The following is a 19,658-nucleotide window of genomic DNA, read 5'->3' as shown; positions in this document are numbered from 1 at the left end:
TTTTCGAGTAACTATTGGGAAGCAGTAGTGGCGGGAGGGGTCAGCTCAGCAAGCACATGGTCCTGGCTGCAAGTTGCTCCTGGAAAAGGCTGCTCATATCAGCCAAGATGGATAACCATCCAGCAACCCACACTCGCACAGTGCTGGCTAAGGCACCTCCTGCTCCCATTGCTGCTTCCAAATAATTCCCCCCACCCCTCTGCCATCACTCCACAGCAGCCGGCAATACGCAATAGTAATGAGTACCACTACTATATGGACTACCAGACACTACGGTTAAAATGGCAAATGAAACAAGTTATATCCACTGCAATATGTTTGACAATCAACAAGTCTATAGATCTCTACACAAGCTGCTTGACATTAGTGTGAAATAATGGAGGCTAACTGGCTAATGCCAACATTTGAGTCAATGGATTTAAAAAACTGAAATCCTCGCACATCTATACACAAATATATATAAATGGCTACCAAGAAGGTTGTAACCCAATAGGATGCATGTTTAGCATGAAATAAGACCCACAGAGGTCCATAGGGCTTTCTTTCAAGTGCACAAGATTAAAGCCTATAAAGCTTAACCCCCCAAATACCTTGCTTGCATACCTCATTTCCTTCCTAGGCAAGAGTCCCAGAACAGGAACCCTGCTGCAATGCAATAGTAGTCCCCACCTGCTAATCTGACTGGAGGTTGCCAAAGTCCAAGGCAGTTTTCACACAGTATTTATCCTACCTTGCCCCCACACTGCACTCAGTGCATATCCACTTGATGCCTCTCTGCAGGTCAGCTGATGGGGTCATATTAATTTCCTGACAGCTGATCACCTGCTACTTCCTGTAAGTCACCTATCCACATGACTGCATCACAAAGCCATAGACTGTGATCTGTTGCTTGGGAGCAAGCTCAACTGAGCAACATGGAATTTACTTTTGAGCAAACATGCAGAGGATCACTTGGAAGAATAACAAAACACTAACAGGAGTCATGAGGTCAGCACAACCCTCGAGTTTACTCTTAATAAATATCCATTTGACAGTTTTAAATTTGTAATGATCAAGTGCATGTTCAAATATGGATTTTCTTACTGCACACATTTCAGTAAGTAAATAAGGAACAAGCACCAAGACTGAATATAAAGCATATGAATTATTGAGCACTTTCAGCTGAAGCCTGGAAAAATATCAATTTACAGTCACGCCAATTTATACAGAAGGATAACATGGGAAAACATTTGTATTTTACAGAGGCTTAAGCCTTGCTAGATCTACAAAATAAAGCCTCTGTTGACAGTAGTTGTTAACATTTGCAACTAAACCAGTACTACAGATGGGTCAGTTGCAAATCTACACAGGGGCAAATTGTGTTCAGAACCAGTTTGGCCGAAGACAAGGCTAACGTTGTCAGCAAAGGTGCTTTTTGCTCAGCTCTAGAGAAAAGGCTTTGAAACTGCTTGAGCATTAGTGCTATAAGACTAGCTGCCTGGGTACTAAAAACTCCAGCGTACACACAGCACTTCATCCTAACAAGGAAAACAGCTCAATATTTTGCAACTGAATCCATAATGGAGAGGGCCCACACTTTATAAGTAACTAATAAATGTCACCAATTTGTTGCTAATTCTACTCCTTCACAGAGTCCTTGTTATTCAACAGAGACTCCAGCTCCTCTGGCAAAAGCCGTTTCTCCTAACAAGGCCTGAAGAGAAACTATCTAACGATTTAAAGATTTGTATATTGGTAGGGAAGGAAATGCTTCTTTTCTAAGCTAATAACTATTCCCTTCCATGTCAGTTCTCATTTCTGCAAATGTGTAAACCTTGCACTTCTCCGTAAGTGATTGTGTGAGATAAGGTTTGATAAAAAGAAGTCTCTCAGCTGCTATTTCCCCTGGAATTCTCATACATACTAAACTTGTAATTTAGAGACTGACACATTTTATTTGCGTTCCATTCCCTGGAAGGACTAGAAGTGATATACAATTGTTAAAGGCCTATAAAAGGTAACAAGACCTTCCCTTTCTTTCCATTTCCCTATTTCCCTTTGTTTGTTGTCTTCATAGATTGTAAGCCTGCATCAGGGACCTTTCTTTTTACCACTGCACAGCAGTGAGCATAACTTCAGGCATTCAGGAATAAGTACTTTATATGATATACAGGTGCACATATATTCATTTCTGAATGTATTCATTGTTTTTAAGCTTGCCCCTATGGCAGTTCAAATAATCATGTCATAACATAATACAATCATTACCTAGTCATGCGCAAGCTCTCCCCCACTAACCTCTAACTCAGGGGTGGGGAACCTTGGCCCTCCAGCTGTTGTTGAACTACAACTCCCACCATCCCCAGCCACTGGGGATGATTGGAGTTGTAGTTTGACAACAGCTGGAGGGCCAAGGTTCCCGACCCCTGCTCTAACTTTTAAAAATACCCAGAACCTGATTTTTTCTCTCTGAAAATTGTGTGTGGGGGAGGAATTGTGTGTGTGGGGAAATTGTGTGTGGGGGAGGAATCAGATTATTTGTCAAAACAATTGGAGGCTCAGAACATCGCCGTCCTCGTCAGCCCCTCTATTCTTCAAAAACATATTCCACACTTTCCTTTTACTTAGCAGTTGCCACAGACAGGAGGAAGCAAGAAAGAGGCGGAGATGTGTTCCTCACCACCACCATTGCCCTGGAGTCCTATGTAATGTAGTGATTCAGCATGTGGGGATTGGAGGGGGAGTTTTTAAACTCCCTCCTCTATAGGAGTAAAAGTAAAGGTGTGGTGGTTCTTGGGATTTATAGTCTAAGGGAAAGGTAAAGAGACACTTAGGCCTTGTAGCCAAAGGGGACAGAAGCCCCAAGAGCCAGTACTACTTTTCCTTTACTCTTGGAGTGTTGGAAAACAAAGGAGAAGAGGAAAAGTTAAAAAACCAAAAACAAAACCCCTTTTCTACTCTCATGCATTGCATTGCTTCTTCCTTTCCGGGCATGCTGCTTCGCAGGGCACCAGGGCAATAGGGGAAATAAAAAAGTATCTCAATTTTTGCCACCATTGTTTTTGCTTGCTGCCATCAATAAGTAAAACCAATTAGGGATGTGCACAGAACCGGCGGAGGATGGTTCAAAGGTGGGGGGCATACCTTTAAAGGAGGGGGAGGGTGCCCTTACATCTCCTGCTGCATTTCCCCCACCGACGCTTCATTTAAAAAGTCTCTGTCGGGGCGGCCGCCCTGGTGTCCTCCTTGGCCGGAAGTAAAAGGAAGTACCCAGTGCACATACACAAGCCGGGCGTGCATGTACGCCGGGCGAGCACACGTGCACTGCATACTTCCTTTTACTTCCGGCTGAGGACAATAGAGTGGCAGGGAGGTACACTGCTGCACTGACGGAGACTTTTAAAATGGAGCGCCGGTTGGGGAAACATGGCAGGAGGGGTAAGGGCACCCTCTCTTGCTCTTAAAGGTATGCCCCCCGCCTTCAAACTGGCAGAATCACTGGTCATTTGAACCAGTTCGGAGGCCCAAAGGGTTTCCAAACTCGTTCTGTGCACATCCCTGAAACCAATAAGTAAAACCAATAATGGAGACCAATAAGTAAAACCTAGAGATACACATATCAGGCGGTATATAAATATGATAGATAGATAGCTAGACTGATAAAAGGAAAGGGGATAGTATTCCCTCCCCAGGGATTGGGGCTGGAAAGCAGGGTATTTTAGGGATGGGGTGAGAAACAAAACATTTATTTTAGCAGAGATTTTTGGAGACTTGAACAGCCTTTGAAGTGGGCTTTTTTCAAACCCATCCAATTCTCCTCTGAGTCTGACCTTGGAGAATTTAACCAACACCTCTTACAACCAATAAAACCACAACAAAATCAACGAGGCCCACAGAATAAATGGAAGGCATGTGCTGTAGTTCTGCTTCTGCCCCTCTAAATGTGTGGGATGGGAGTCCAAGAGTCCCCAAACTCCAGCAAATCAAAAAAACAAAACAAAACAGTTTCTCTTAAATTTTACAACACCCACAGTAAAGGCCCAGCAGGCTTCCCATGAACTCACGAACCAACAAAAAAAATGGAATACTCATTACATGGGGGACTGAGATTACATAGATCTCCCATTGTATTGTGCCCAGTGTTCCCTCTAAGGTGTGCACATGTGCGCACGTTCACATGTTTTTTGATGTCCGCTCAGTTAATTTTTGATCCCGCTCAAGTTGAATCAGGAAGGTCCCTTCTTTGAATGCACATGTGCACACACTGCCTTGATACTGCCACCCAGAACAAAACTCATTCCGCACACAGATGAAAAAAATTAGAGAGAACACTGATTGTGCCTGTACCATTTCCACTCTGCATCAAACAACAGCTTGTAGGAGGCATCAAGGAACTGGCAGAAGAGAAAAGTTGACCACCACCACTGTAACACAATCCCAATCCATATCAGCTCCTGCCTCCTAATTTTAGGAGGATAAAAATACACCAGGAGATCCAATCACAGATATTCCTCATACATAGTAACATCATCATCATCATCATCATCATCAACAACAACAACAACTTTATTTGTTAGCCGCCCCATAACAAATGGTTCTCAGGGAGGCTTACAACACATTAAAACGTGAGATAAAAACACACAACCAATTAAATCATAACAGACCAAAAAAGGCGGGGGAAGAAAATACAAAATACAACACAAAACAATTTAAAAGACATTTTTTTAAACAACCAGTTAAAATCAGATCAAAATTTAAAATTTAAAAGGCCTGAGTGAACAAAAAGGATTCCACCTAGCATCTAAAAGAACAAAGTGATGAAGCCAGGCAAACCTCACCAGGGAGGCTATTCCATAAAGCAACCACTGCAAAGGCCCTCTCCCTAGTTGCCACACACCTCACCTCATTTGGCAGGGGCACTCAGAGGAGGGCCTCCAAAGAAGATCTTAAGGTCCGGGTTGGGACATATGGGACAAGGCACTCTTCTCAAGTAACCTAGTCTCAAGCCATTTATGGCTTTAAAGTTTAAAGGTTAACACTTAACTACAGTAACACATAGTTTGGCTCAGATTTATAATCCCAACAGGCATACAATACCAAATTAAGGGCTCATTTTCACTGTATGTTTTGTCCTTTGTATGAAATATATGGGTGGACCGTTCCTTTTCCAGCCATTGCTTGCATTTTCTCAGTAACAGGCATGTCCCTAATTCTTCATGTACACACCATTTATCTTGGTAGGTATATTTTGTACATAGGTTCCAAGTATACTCATGTGTAAATTCTAAGAACCTTCCTCCTCCCAGCACCACAGATGGGGGAAAAAAGAGCTCCAGTAGTCCCCTTAGACTATTTGCTCATTTTTTTCCTGAACAACTCGGGTCTAACCTTGATAGGAGGGAATAGCACAGGAGCAAAATCCATTTTGGCTTTTCCATGTTGCTAGACCAGCAGAAAGCTTAACAGGTGGCTGCAAGTGCAAAGCGCTTTCTCCTTTTCTATCTTAATCTGATGGATAAACCTTCTGCTCCAATCAAGAGGCAACACCCCTTGAACAACCCAGATCTCCTAATTTGCATAATATAGCCTAATTCATGTGAATGATTCAAGGAAGTGTAGCATGCATACAACATCAGTTTATATGGCACTAATTCTAATTCCTGAACAGGCTAAAAACTCACATTTCTACCAAATGCTCATTTAGTGTTTGCGTTCTTTGAATAAGCTCAAGCAAAGTATTTGTTCAACTCATTACTATTCATAAATGGAGCAGCTTTCTGCTTTAATATGACAAACCACCTTCTCATTTTATGCCTACAATTACTAAGGCAGGTTAGAATCCTCTTTCCACATACAGGAATGTGCTGAAGCTAATTTCACTGAGGACTACATCCATACAACTTCATGCACTTTCTCCATCCTTTGCCCCTAGATCCCGCCCCCCCCAATAAAGTCGGGACACATGTGTATGGGATAAATAGGGCCACACTTTATTAACTATCTATAAAGGATATGCAACAAGTGCAACAATTAACTAGAGTGTGGGCTACTCAAACCCCTCTAAGGAGCATTCAGCCTCCTAGCGAGAACTGTCTGCCCCCCATCACTGTTGGACAAATCAACTGGGCCTAAAAGAAGCCAGCAGCAACTGCTGCCTAGCTTCTTCCATCCAAATAGATTTCTGTGCTGAGGAGGCAACCGCCCAGATCATGATCCCTCGAGCCCCACAGCTCTGAGTGGGTGATCCAAGTGGCCACCTAAAAATGTTCCATTCCCAGCCTGCCTGGGCCTCAAAACCCTGAAGGGCTCTTCCATGGAGCCACCCTTCACCTAACAAAGGTGCCTTTGGTTGAACACTGGTGAATGCCCTTCCTAACCTTGCCCTCACTCAGCCAATCATGTGACCAACCTCCTTAACAAACGACTCCCACCCTTAACTTCCCTAAAACAAGTCTCAGTGAGGAGTAGGCGAAAAATTCTCCTCCCGAAGCCAATTTAGATGAAGACCAAAATTCCTACTTGGCCCGGAAGTGACCAGCTAATCTGTCAGTGAGTAATCGAGAGGGTAGGTGGGAGCCAGCAGCCTGGTTAAAAGTAAGGCGGGAGGGAGTGCACACCACGTAAATGAATATGGCTCACGCTCCCAGGGGCCAGCAACACCATGTGGCCTCACCCCTTCACAGGAAGAAGGTGGACGTACACGTGCGTCCTGTCCTCCAGAGGCCCATGGGCAAACCCCGCTTTGTCCAATCAGAGCTGGGCAAAATGGCATTTGCACCTGCATTAAGATTGATTCAGGAATGTACAACATAATAATAATATTATTATTCCTCATGAACCCTATTTTATTAAAATATTTATACCCCACCTTCCAATAAGGACCTTCAAGACAGCTAACAATAATGATTTTTTTAAAAATCCAAAAATCACTACAATAGAAAAATATTCAATGTGTACTTATAGTTAAGAGTGGATTTCCAAAAATATTTTTCAGACTTTCAGAATTTTTCACCCAAAACTTGCGTTTCTGGGTGGCATATAAATATTTGCACTTGGTACCGTTAAGATCTGAGCAAGAAGCTATGAAGTAGGCTTTCTTGCTCACAAATTAAAAACCCACATAATCCACATGCTAAATATTTCACAAAGTTCTCTTTAACTCAAGGTATGGACCACTTCTATTCCCCCCCACCCCAAGCTTTAACTATTTCATAGCACAGGCAAAGGTAACAGCATAAACTGCTGCTTTGCTCTATGTGCTGGCTCATTTCAGATTATCAGGATGTGCCACAGGCTTGAAGGTCCCCTCTTCCATACTTTCTTATGTGGTGTATGTTTTTTGTTTAAATGGGTTTTTAAAAATCTTGTTAAATAAAATGCACATGGTTTGGTTTTACCAACAGAAACACAGCATGATCCTCTGAGTGAGTTCCACATCAAGGAAGTAGACTAATCAGGGGTCTCATAATGCATTTGATTCCCAAAATTGTCATGTTTGCACATGGGGAAACTAGGCTTTTTTCCTGTTTGTTTTACTATGTTCCACCAGAGCTAAGTGTGAGCAGACCAGCACTAGCAGCTATTTCTTCTCTTTGAAACTACAGATTCATAAGAAACAGAGGACCAAATGAAAGAGGATAGAAACCAAGGAGGCAATAAGATATTTCTACACGTAGTGCCATGTTTTCCTTTTGCTGCCATGTTGTTCCTGACGTGGAAGTTAACCACAGAGTCCTAGAGTGGTGCAGGCAATGCAATGCAACATCTTTTCTCATTGTTTAGGAAACTTCTCTCTCTCTTTCTACAATAGGCAGCTTATTAAAGATAATGATCTCATTTTGAGAGAAAGATGGATGTCAGGATGCCTTGCTCTGCCTGTTATTTTGTTTTAATGCCCATGAAGCCGTCCAAGCACAGTTGCTTACAGCAACAGACTGACAAGTTATATAATGTAGTCAGTAAATACTTCACATTCCGTGGCTCACTGCAGACTTTAGAAGGAACAAAAGCCATGATTCACAGTAATGCCACACTGGATTAAAAGAAGAATTTAAAATCTGACTGTAAGCAAAAAGGGAAACAATGTCTTGTAAAGGAGAACTGTATCTATGATAATCTTAACATGCTGCTAATCAACATACCACAGAATTACTGAAGAGTTAGACAAAACAGCAGCCATTTACCCCCAGCTCAATATTTACATGCAAGGTTTCCTACCATTTGCATATGTTGGAAGTTTAAAAAAATGCAGCTTTAGTGTTAGATTTATTTCTTCTTTGAAAAAACAATGGTCTTATAATAACTGCATTTTTAAAAGTGTCTAACAGACCATACTTTCTGAAGATGTTGCCATTAACAATTATGAACCAAGACACATACCATATGTGTATATTGCAGTCTATGCTATCTATGTGGTCTATAAGAGTCGACACCGACTTGATGGCACTTAATCAATCAATCAATCAGTCAATGTTGCAGTATCTTTTATTTGTGCACTATTAAATAATCGCACATTGGAGTATTTTCATTTTTTTCCCATGAAAACTTTGGCAGCCAGGAACAACATAGTTTGATCTGTAATCTGTCATTGTTCCTGTGCATTAATTCTGTCCTTTCAGCTACCTTTGCAAAAAGCAACAGTGCTTGGAAGATTACCTATTCTATGCATGTTTGATGGCTATAACCAGATCAAGGTTATGCTGGTGGGAGAACTGGGACAGTACATATAATCTGATCCATGATACTGAACATGCTTCTTAGAGGATGGGGAGTGGAAGCATTGAGGATATCAAGCATGTGAAATCATGCATACATCCAGTTCACATGAGCGCATTTGTTTCATAGCAAGTATTAGGGGTGTTTAAGCAGGCCATGAGACCAGCTCAGTTTGAATCCAGACTGGATTTGAATCGGCCCAGCCCAGCCCAGGCTAAGCCGAACCAGGTCCAGTCTGGGTCGGCCATGAAGCCGGCCAAGCTGACTTGCAGGCTGGCTCGGAGGGTATCAGTGTTCCCTCTAACAGGGAATTCCAGATGTTGTTGACTACAACTCCCACAATTCCTAGCCAAAGGCCATAACAAATAAGGATGTTGGGCGTTCTAGTCAACAACATCTGGAATTCCCTGTTAGAGGGAATGCTGGAGAGTATACTTGTAAAGGGGAATCTGATACTTTACTAGGTAAAGAGGGATTTTACCTTCAGCAGTCAGGTGCCATTGATGGTGGGGATGGTGGTGGCGACATTGGAGGCGGTGGCAAGGGCTCCTCCAACCCCCCTGCCAGCTCCCAAATGACAGACTGGGCTGTCTGAAGCTCGGTTCAGGCCTCTGCACATGCACACAGGCCATTTGTGTCACCATGTGATGTAAATGGCCTGTGTGCATGTGCAGAGGCCTACACTGGGCCACAGCCAGCCCGACCAGTCATTTGGGAGGCCAGCAGGGGCGTTGGAGGAACCCCCCACTGCTGCCTCCGATGTCTCTGCCAGCGGTGCAGTCACCTCCACTGTCCCCAGTGCCTGATTGCTAAAGTTAAAAAGGAGCCTTTCTCCTGCCCCCCTGCCCCGCACTACTAGGGAATCTCCCTTTACAGGAATACCCCCCGAGCCAGCCCATGAGCTGGTTCTTCAAACCGGGAGGCAGTCCGGTTCGAACTTGAACTGGCACCCCCCTTTGGGGGCCGTTCCAGTTCAAACTCGGACCACTCAGACCAGGCCAGCTTGATGTCAAGCCTGGCTCGATGAGAGCCAGCTCGCACATCCCTAGTAATTACGCACGTTCTTGCTACATGGACGCACTCCCTAACACACTTGGGAATGACACACAATGAGTAATGTCTGAGTTGGCCCTATGCAGGTTTGTAATGTGGGCACAGACAAAAATGAACCTTGTTTTATAGCTGATTCTAATACAGGGCTGCCAACTTGGGCCCTCCAGCTGCTGTTGCACTACAACTCTCATCACAGCCAGCCACAGTGACCAATAGTAAGGTATGATGGGATTTGAAGTCCAACAGCAGCTGGGGGGCAATTAGAGCAGCCCTGCTCTAATATATGAACAGCCAAAAAGGTGTCAGTAGAACGGAGCAGAGGTCAGTGCAGAAGTGCAAATCCAATGGTGCTTTCACCCTGCAACACTTTGAGGAAGATAAAAAGAAAATTGAGCGTCACCTGTACCCTTCAATCCCACTGGAGGCTGCACATATGCCTGGGACATGGAATTCTACTGAAAGCAACATAAAGTCTTTTTCATTTGATTTTCATCCGACTATTTCAATTAAGTGTCAACAGTGTCATCTTAGCTCTGTAAATGTATCTGGTTAGATTTCCCCCCCAGGATAAGCCTGACTATAGGTGCAATTAAATAGTTATTTGTAAAAGCTGCACCTACATACCTCATCTACCCCAAGGACAGATCCAGATATACTGACTTCCTGCACTCTGCTGCCATGAAAATAACCCACACCATCATGAACCTGGTTTATGGCATTTTCTTCTGTGAGTCTTAAATCAGCAATAAAATGAAAAGTATAATTGCTTTTTAAACTTCAGTTTTGAGTCTGTGTGGCTGATCCAAGACACCGAGACACTGTAATGTAAACTATGATTTATGGCTGCTGCTACAAAAGACTTGCCCCAGGGTTTTGTGACTGAACACCACATACCTTGGGGAGTGATTAAATTAAAGGCAACGGGACAGATTTATTAAAGGTGTGGTTTCCCAGAGATCGAAAAGTTTGTCCATGACTTATCCACAGACTCTAACAACAGTAAGGATAATGCAAGGACATCCCCTTAAGCCTTCAAATATTTCACACTTCCAGGTATATTATTTAAAAAAATAGAGGAGGTAACATGCTAAGCTAAAGAGAGTTTCTGATGCAGATTCCACAATCAAGGACATACTGTCACAATTTATGTTTCTGCTGATATACAGAAATAGGTTTCCAAATAAAATAAACAGAATAATAATTTAAAAAGAAAGCTTGACAGTGCAAAAGTGATGGTTTTGCTTCCTTACTTACAGGATACAAAGGTAGGATAAAATAAAAACACAAAAATTTATCAAATTTGAATTAAATAAATTCAAGATCTGAGTTTCAAAACGTAATTTCACCACACTGAATTTTTTGACATTTCAGTACCAATGCACATCTCCTTTTGTCAAAAACCCTTTCTCCTTTTGTGTGCATGCTTAGGGTGGTACGGTAAAGTGTGCCATCAAGTTGATTTCGACTCCTGGTGCCCACAGAGCCCTGTGGTTTTCTTTGGTAGAATTCAGGAGGGGTTTACCATTGCCTCCTCCTGCACAGTCTGATGCCTTTCAGCATCTTCCTATATCGTTGCTGCCTGATGTAGTACCAGCAGGGATTTGAATCGGCAACCTTCTGTTTGTTAGTCAAGCATTTCCCCACTGCACCACTTAAGTAGCTTACTACAAACAAAAGCCTTCTACAAAACAAAAGTGTATTTTTCTCACATGTGTATGAAAAGGAGGGGGAGCTGTGGATTGTTCTGTGCTATCCAGAATAATAGGAAACCTTGACAATGTCCCCTCCAGGAAGAACAGAATAGAATTGGGATAACAGATATTTAATCTCTCCTTTGGGGTAATACAGCTGTACAACATTCCCAACAGAAAATGGAGGATGCCACAACCTAGCCCTAAAAATGTAGCATACATTGTAGCCCAGAACTTTTGCACAATTAACTTAAGATTTTACTCCAGGCTTTTAATATGTTTTCTGTCATTAGAGAATGTTCAGTGGTCAAAGACTGTAATAAAGTTTATCTGTCAGTGGTATATGTTACCAATCTTATTCATTATTCTTTAAAATCAGCATGTTGTTGATGTCTTTGGTCACCATGATTTTAGTGTCAAAACATGTTTGCAGTGTACTGAAGAGTTAATATTACAGTGTTAACTCTATGTATGAGGACCCTCTGCAAGCAACAAGTTTCCCTTTGGGAATTTTATTTGCCACAAGTCCTATTCACACACTATGTTCAACACACATACAATAGCAAACATCCCATCTGTACCCTGCATTGCAAAAAGCCAGTATCCAGGTAGACTTTTAAAATTAATGCATGTACAGACATTAACACAATAACATATATATGTGCAAGTAAAGTAAAGTGTGCCGTTGAGTCAATATTAACTCCTGGCACCCACAGAGCCCTGTGGTTTTCTTTGGTAGAATACAGGAGGGGTTTACCATTGTGTCCACCTGCTCAGTATGAGATGATGCTTTTCAGCATCTTCCTATATTGCTGCTGCCCGATATAGGTGTTTCCCATAGTCTGGGAAACATACCAGCGGGGATTCTGCTTGTTAGTCAAGAATTTCCCTGCTGTGCCACTTAAGGTGGCCTTGTATATGTGTACAGACATCTAAACCACTGACATAGTCACCACTGGCAAGCATGGGTCTCTGGGGGCCACCAGCCACACCCTCCCACTCTCCCTCTGTGATGGGTGCACGGGTCCAGTGCCTACCGCTGTGCCAGCTGCTCCCCAAATCACCAAGCTGGTGGGGAGCTGCACCAATCCCATCGAGAACAAGTGGTGTCCGCTTTAAGGTGGGCCTATTCTCGCTGGTATGGGGCAGCATGGATGCACCACCTCCATTATATCATCAGGTACTGTGGAGTTGGGTCCAAGCAGCAATAGATACATGCTCTCCAGCAAAGGCAGGCCAGTGGCAGTGATGGCAAGCAGATGGGTGGACCGTGAAGACAGATGGCAGCAAGTGGCATCCACAAAACATGTCCCAGGGCCAGGGGTGGAGCTATCATTGGGTGAACAGGTTCAAAGAACCTGGGCTGCACCCAATCGGGGCCGCGCTTCATGGCCGCGACATGCCCCCCACGTCTGACGTCAGATGCGGGGGTGCTAGTTTAGCTCCTGAGCAGGGGCCGCATGGCCCCTTTGGGAGCTAAACCAAGGCTAGTGCTGCGTTTGCAGTGCCAGGCAGGGAAGAGCTGCTTCTGGCTGTGCTGCGAATGGAGTGCCAGCCTAAGTAGCTCCTGAAGGGGCCGTGTGGCACCTTCAGATTTAAAAGGCTGCTGCTGCTTTCGCAGCACAGCCAGGAGTGGCTCAGGGAAGAGCCGCTCCTGGCTATGCTGCGAAAGCAGTGGCAGCCTTAGTTTAACTCCCAAAGGGGCCGCGCAGCCTCAAGGCTCCGTTTGGGAGCCATACCCCGCCCCCCACATCTAATGTCAGACACAGGGGGCATGGCTAGCCCTGCGGCTGATGTTAGACGCAGGGGGCAGGGTTAGCGGAGTGGCCGCTGCGGCTGCACACAGGCCACCAGCGGTCCCGCCCTGCCACTGCCCAGGGCCAACATTGCGACACCCCGACCTGAACACACATAGAGGCTATTCACATGATGGGAGAAAATCAGGCTAGTGGAGGTTAGCCTGATTTTCTCCCATCGTGTGACCCACCGGGCTCGGCTGCGAGCCCAGTGGTTCTTCAGTGGGTAACCCGCTAAACTACCCCTGCCCTAAAACCAGGTTTGCAGAACAAGCATTCCACAAACCCATTTTTAAAAATTGTGTGTTGCCACAGCACAGCTCCACGCCATGGCAACTCACGAGTAGACCCCCGACTGGGAGGCTTAAAAGCCCGGTCTTCCCGCTAACCCTCCCCAGGCGGCTCCCACTGATCGTGGGAACCGCCTCATACAGTGAAATGTCTGAATAAAGTCTGTATGGGCTCTGCATTCATCATGACACCTCAGATTCTGCAGCAACCCAGACATCTTCAGTATCTCTGGAAGGCAGAGTGGGGAGAATAATATATTTTCCCCACAGGGAATCCAAATAAGCGATGTGCAGAAACTCGGTTTGATTCGAACTGGCTCGGTTCAACCAGTTCAAGTTTGAACTGGACTGACCCTTCAAAAAGGGGGGCTGGCCTGAATTTGAGCTGAACTATGGGCCTGGTTCAGATCAAACCAGTTCTACTGGTTCTGCATGCTTGCAAAGTGGACTATGATAAGGATTCCCCTTTGCAACCAAAGAGGGGACTCTATGGGATTGAAAAGGGAGGATGGGAGATCACATCATCTGCTGTGGTGGCAGGCCACCACAGGCAGCTCCGCTAGGTCCCACCAGCATTCCTATCAGTGCGGGCCTCCATAAGAGGAGCCGCTCCCAACATCAGGCGAACCACCACTAGTCCACCACGAGCACTGAGGATCTGCACTGCCACTGCAGCACATAAGGTGACCTCCCTCCCCTGCCCTCCTTTTCCAACTCCATAGGGTTCCCCCTTTGCTTGTAAAGGGGAATCCTTACCAGATTCTCCTTTGCAAGCATGCAGAACTGGGCTGAACCAGTTCGATCTGGTTCTAGTGCACGGATCAAACTGGCTTGCAGACTGGGCAGTTCAGTTCGAATTCAAACTGAACCGCCTGGAACGGTTCCGTACACACCCCTAATCCCAACAAACTAGAGAGGGATATGCCACATTTCTCAAGATAGAGAAGAAATGCATTTCCCCTTCTTGATTCTCATTATTCAGAAAGGAAGCACTTTACATAAAATCAGTTAGTAAAGCAGGAAAAAAGAAGGAAGGAGTCCTAATTATTCTAGGAATTTCTTTACCCTCATCTCTGACCTCTAACTCATTTCACATTCACATTTACTTCTTGGTTGTCTAATCAGAATTAAAAGGTTGGAGTATGTTAATGCATCATAATTTTGGATAAATTGCCAAATACATGCTAAAAAACCATATACATTTGTCTTAATGTTTGTCTTAATCTTAATTACAGGTTGAAGGTGGGACTTGGAATACCAGATGCACTCAACTTTGCCAGACTTTCATAATGACCTTGGATCAGGTGAGTCTTTCTATGAGTTCTCTATAAACCATATGGGTACAGTATTATGAACTAGGAGTGTGCAATCAGGTTTGAATCAGAACCGGTTTGATATTGAACCGGTTCAGTTTGAAGGTTTGGGGTAGAGCCAAACCACCCCTGGTTTGGCTCAATCCCAGACTGCACACACACAAACACACAGTTCAGGGGTTCGTCAAACTTTCTTCATTTTTAAAAAATCCCCCTTTTTTAAACTTAGCCCCCTCCATGGGGCTTCTCCAAGGTGGTGGTAGGGGGGTCCACAGAGGTTTCCCCTCCCTCCGCCAGCCTTCCTTTTTGTAAAAATCGCCCAGTTTGGGCATCTTCAGCTCTTTCCGGGCCCATTCCCTGGCACGGCGGTGCCTGCACACTGGGACCCTGCATGGCCAGGTCAAGATCCCGGCCACGCAAGGTCCCACTGCGCAGGCGCAGCAGCCTCCAAAATGACCACCGTGCCAGGGAGTAGGTCTGGAAAGGCCCGAAGACGCCTGAACCAGGTGATTTTTACAAAAAGGAAGGCCAGAGGGGAGAGGGGGAACATCCGCAGACCCCTCTGCCACCTTGGAGAAGCCCCCCGGAGGAAGAAAGTATAAAAAAGGGGGATTTTTTAAAAAAAAAAAGTTCAACGAATGCCCCCCAACTGAACCAAATGTCGATGGGGGGCAAAACCAAGCTGGCCCGGTCCGTTTGGGGTTTGGTTTGAACTTGAAATGAACCAGGCCAGGTAGTTTTGTGCACACCCTTATTATGATCTCCTGTCTCATTTATCCTTGTTTGAATAGAATATGAATTCTCTGAAATTATCTCTTTTCTATACCTTTGCTCTGGGCATGAGCTCCGCTAAGACTATTAAAAGTAATCACAATGAAAATAGCAGAACTCATAGCAAAACTGATGAAATACAGCCTTTTCAACAAACTGATAGCTCTCCATATACGGTAATATAAAACAATATAAAACAGGGATTTTTCATCAGTACTATATTTTTAAAATGACCCCATAATAGCAATTTTTTTGCATAATGTGCATAAAAAACAAAAAGGTGTATTCCACCACCACCACCTCATGAAAGAAATAGATTTTGTTACGTCTGTAAACAATTGTTAAAAGGTTTCTGTTCTTTTGGTGTTTAAAGCTTCTCATCCTGCAGGACCAAAGTCAGATCTGTTTGGAACAAATCAGACAAATCCATCACTGAGACAGAATGTACATATGATCTCATCCAGTGTGACAGCAGACCTACTGTACCACCTGTCTGAACTCCAGTGCATGAGATTTCTGATGGCAGTGACAAGTAGCAAGAATGTCAGATGTACAACCCTAGATTTAAAGATACACATAGTCTGCATTACTAAGTTAAAACCAAAAAATGCCAAGGCAAATGCAGAATTAGCAAACAAGAATTGTCCCCTTGGCAAAGCAGGGTCTGTCCTGGTTTGCATTTGAATGGGAGACTATTATGTATCTCTTTATCTATCCATTTATGTATATACCACCTGACTCCAAAGGCTCTAGGCAGTTCACACAAATAAATAGAATAAAAACAGAACAAAACAGCTATTAAAACAATTTAAAACATTCAACAATTACTAAAAGCCAGGCTAAAGAATGTGTCTTAAGGCTACATATGAGTACCGCAAAATATTCCCCTTAGGAGAAGGGCTGATCTGGGAAGAGCATCTGCATACCTCATATATGCAGAAGGTTCCAAGTGCCCTCCCTGGCATCTCCAGCCAGGGCTGGGAGAGACTCCTTCCTGCAATCTTGGGCAGAGGCGGATTAACGTAGTAGCAAATGTAGCATTTGCTATGGGCCCCACGTTTTTGAGGGCCCCGCACACCCAGCTTCCAACTGGGAATTAAAGTTAAAACTTTACTTGTTTTATTTGGTCCATGTTAGATAAAATATCCCTTTTCTGCTAAATGTGCGTTTTAAGAGAAGGCCCAGCGCAACATCTGTCCAGTGGCTGTTGCTGGTGCCTACCACATTTTTCTTTTTAGAGTGTGAGCCCTTTGGAGACAGAGAAGCATCTATCCACTTTTTATTTTTCTATGTAAACCACTTTGAGAATTTTGATTGAAAAATGGTATATAAATGTTCACTGTTGTTGTAGTAAGTGTGAGTTTGTGGCTTGGTCTCCCATACTCCCAAATATAGTAAATGAAAAAATTGAATTACTTTACTATGCAAATAAGCATTTTACGTTTTAATATTTATGTGCATTTTTAAAAAAATTAGGGCCCCTTTATAACATGCTACAGGCCCCACACTAGCTTAATCCGGCCCTGATCTTGGGGGAGCTGCTGCCAGCTTGGGTAGACAATACTGAGTTAGATGGACCAAATGGTCTGACTTGGTAGAAGGCAGTTTCCTATATTCCTACAGTCATCAATCACAGATGGTGAAATTAGTCTTCTTTCTTTCTCCTTTATACACAAGAGCATAAGAGGATTTCAGAGAAACATAAAACAGTGACCAAATCCAATAAAAAACTCAGTGTGTCAAAAAACAAAAAACAAAAATCCTCTAGGCATTTCCCAAAAATATGCTTTATATGCACTCTAGCAACAGTGTGTGCAAAACAAGGTTTGTGCAATTTCTCTTCCAGCAGCTCCCCCAGTACACATCAAAGTACAGGCTGTTTAAATGTTGGGGAGTTTAAAACAGCTTGCAGGCTGACCTAAGGCAGAGGCAGGGTCTATCATCGGCTACTAGTCGGAGGGCTATAGGCCACCTCCAGCCTCAAAGGCAGGATGCCTCTGAGTACCAGTTGCAGGGGAGTAACAGCAGGCGAGAGGGCATGCCCAAACTCCTGCCTGTGGCTTCCAGCAGCATCTGGTGGGCCACTGTGCGAAACAGGATGCTGGACTAGATGGGCCTTGGACCTGATCCAGCAGGGATGTTCTTATGTTCAGGGGTGTAGCTATAATTGAGTGGATGGGTTCAAATAACCCAGGCCCCCAGCGCCTGAGCCCTCCCCAAGCTTCACCCATCCCTATTTTCCTCATTATCTCCCTTACTCCACAGGGAAGCCGGGGAGAGGGATGAACACTGGCCCCCTCTCCCCTAGCTACGCCCCTGGGCAGAGGTGCACAATTAAAATGTCCTGGTGGGCCGAAACCAACCATGACTTGATGTGTAGGGGCCGAGGTCAATTTTCAGCACATGACACTAAAATTAATTATTAAAAAATTAATGACAGTGAGGAGGCAGAGGGTTGGAGGGGGAAAGGAAGAAGAATGAGGGATGGTGTTAGTGGGTTCTGGTCCAGGGGCAGGTCTAGCCAGGCGGGTGAGGAACATCTGGTCTCCAGTGGACAAATGCATTGAGCTGCTGCTGCTGCAGCTGGTCACTGGACAAGCCAATAGCTCTTCATGGCTCCTGCTGTTGCTGTAAGACTTTTCTTCCTGAGGATCAGCAAAAAAGTCCCCACGGACCAGATCCGGCCCCTGGGCCTTATGTTGTGCAGGCCTGACTTAAGGACATGTATTAGATAACTAAGGAAAACAGCCTATAAACCTGTGGAGAGTCACTCTGCCCTTTGCACCCAACTCTCTCCCAGATGTTGCTGAACTACAACTCCCATCAGCCCCAGCTACAATTTACTGTGGCTGGGGATGATGGAAGCTGTAGTTCAGCAACATCTGTAGGCTCCTAGTTTGGGAACCACTGCCTTAGGGGATGGGGCTATAGCTTAGTGGTAGAGCACCTGCTTGCATGCAGAAGGAACCAGGTTCCATCTGTGGCATCTCTAGATAGGGCTGGGAAAGAATCTTACCAGAAAACTTGGTGAGTTATTGCCAATCAGTGTAGACAATACTGAGCCAGATGGATCAATGGTCTGACTTGGTATAAGGAAGCTTCCCATGTTCCTAACCAGAGGAGGTCCAACTTGAGACTCTCCAGATGTTGCTCAACTGCAATTTCCATCTTCTTCAGCCACAATGGCCTGTAGATAACATCAGCCAGGGATGATGAGAGTTGTAATCTAGCAACATATGGAGAACCTCAGCTTGTCCCTGCTATAAAACAAGATGCACATGGGTATCTTTAGGGAATGCATTGCAACAAAGCATTACTAGAAACATAGAGTTCTTTTTCACAATCAGAAATCAGAGGGCAGGAGGCAGTAAAAACAGCTACTGCTGATTGTGAGAACCCATGGGAAGCCCACCTACTCTAACCCCTGCTAACTCATGGGAAGCCCGCCTATTCTTAACCCCTGCTAACTTGGCAAAGAGGCACCTTTTAATGTGGTGATTCTCTTTATTTAGCAGGGGGAGAGTAACTGGCCCTATCCACCACCAGCACAATACCTCCAGTGACTGTTGCTGGTGTCTATCTTGTGTTTCTTTTTAGATTGTGAGCCCTCTGGGGACAAGGATCCATCTTATTTATTTATTATTTCTCTGTGTAAACCACCCTGAGCCATTTTTGGAAGGGTGGTATAGAAATCAAATAAATAAATAACTAATAAAATACTCAGCCCATTCAAACGTACAAAGCCCAACTTCTGTACCTTGATCTTAACTGATACTAGAGAGAGAAAGAAGCAATTGTACCTTGGAGTTTAGTCGTGTGGCTGCATTTGCTTTTTAAAAATATCTTGGGGCTGCCAGTGGCCAAGGTTGAGGGGCCAAGCAGAGGAGATCTGTATATCTCCTTTGCCTGCCCCCCCCCCTGTCCTAGAGACTCTATGATAAAGACAGTCACCAGCAGACCTAGCTTTGTTTTCCCTTCCTGGAGTGCTGGGATCCTTGGTCATTTATAAGTTGAGTTAGCAGAGACACATGGCACCTCTGCTTGTGTGTT

The 19,658-nt window shown here is 44.4% G+C and overlaps 1 protein-coding gene across 31 annotated transcripts in view; it reads right to left on the bottom strand.

Moving 5' to 3' along the window:
- DTNA (dystrobrevin alpha) overlaps positions 1-19,658 on the bottom strand; it is a 323,001-nt gene that overhangs the window by 263,002 nt on the left and 40,341 nt on the right. The window contains exon 1 of one of the 31 annotated variants that reach the window (XM_053243056.1): positions 731-779. The exons of 29 other annotated variants lie outside the window; for them this stretch is intronic. Coding sequence is in view for 1 of the 2 variants with exons in the window: in XM_053243059.1 (XP_053099034.1) it covers positions 604-608 (5 nt within the window). In the remaining variant the exon portion in view is untranslated. Of the gene's footprint in view, positions 1-603; positions 707-730; positions 780-19,658 lie in introns of those variants that run through there. One more of the 31 variants, XM_053243059.1, reaches the window with a different exon arrangement.

The sequence above is a fragment of the Hemicordylus capensis genome, chromosome 4 (assembly GCF_027244095.1).
Source record: "Hemicordylus capensis ecotype Gifberg chromosome 4, rHemCap1.1.pri, whole genome shotgun sequence".
Taxonomy (NCBI): Eukaryota; Metazoa; Chordata; class Lepidosauria; order Squamata; family Cordylidae; genus Hemicordylus; species Hemicordylus capensis.
Note: the sequence above shows the minus strand (reverse complement) of the source record. Positions and strands in the feature narration are given on the sequence as shown.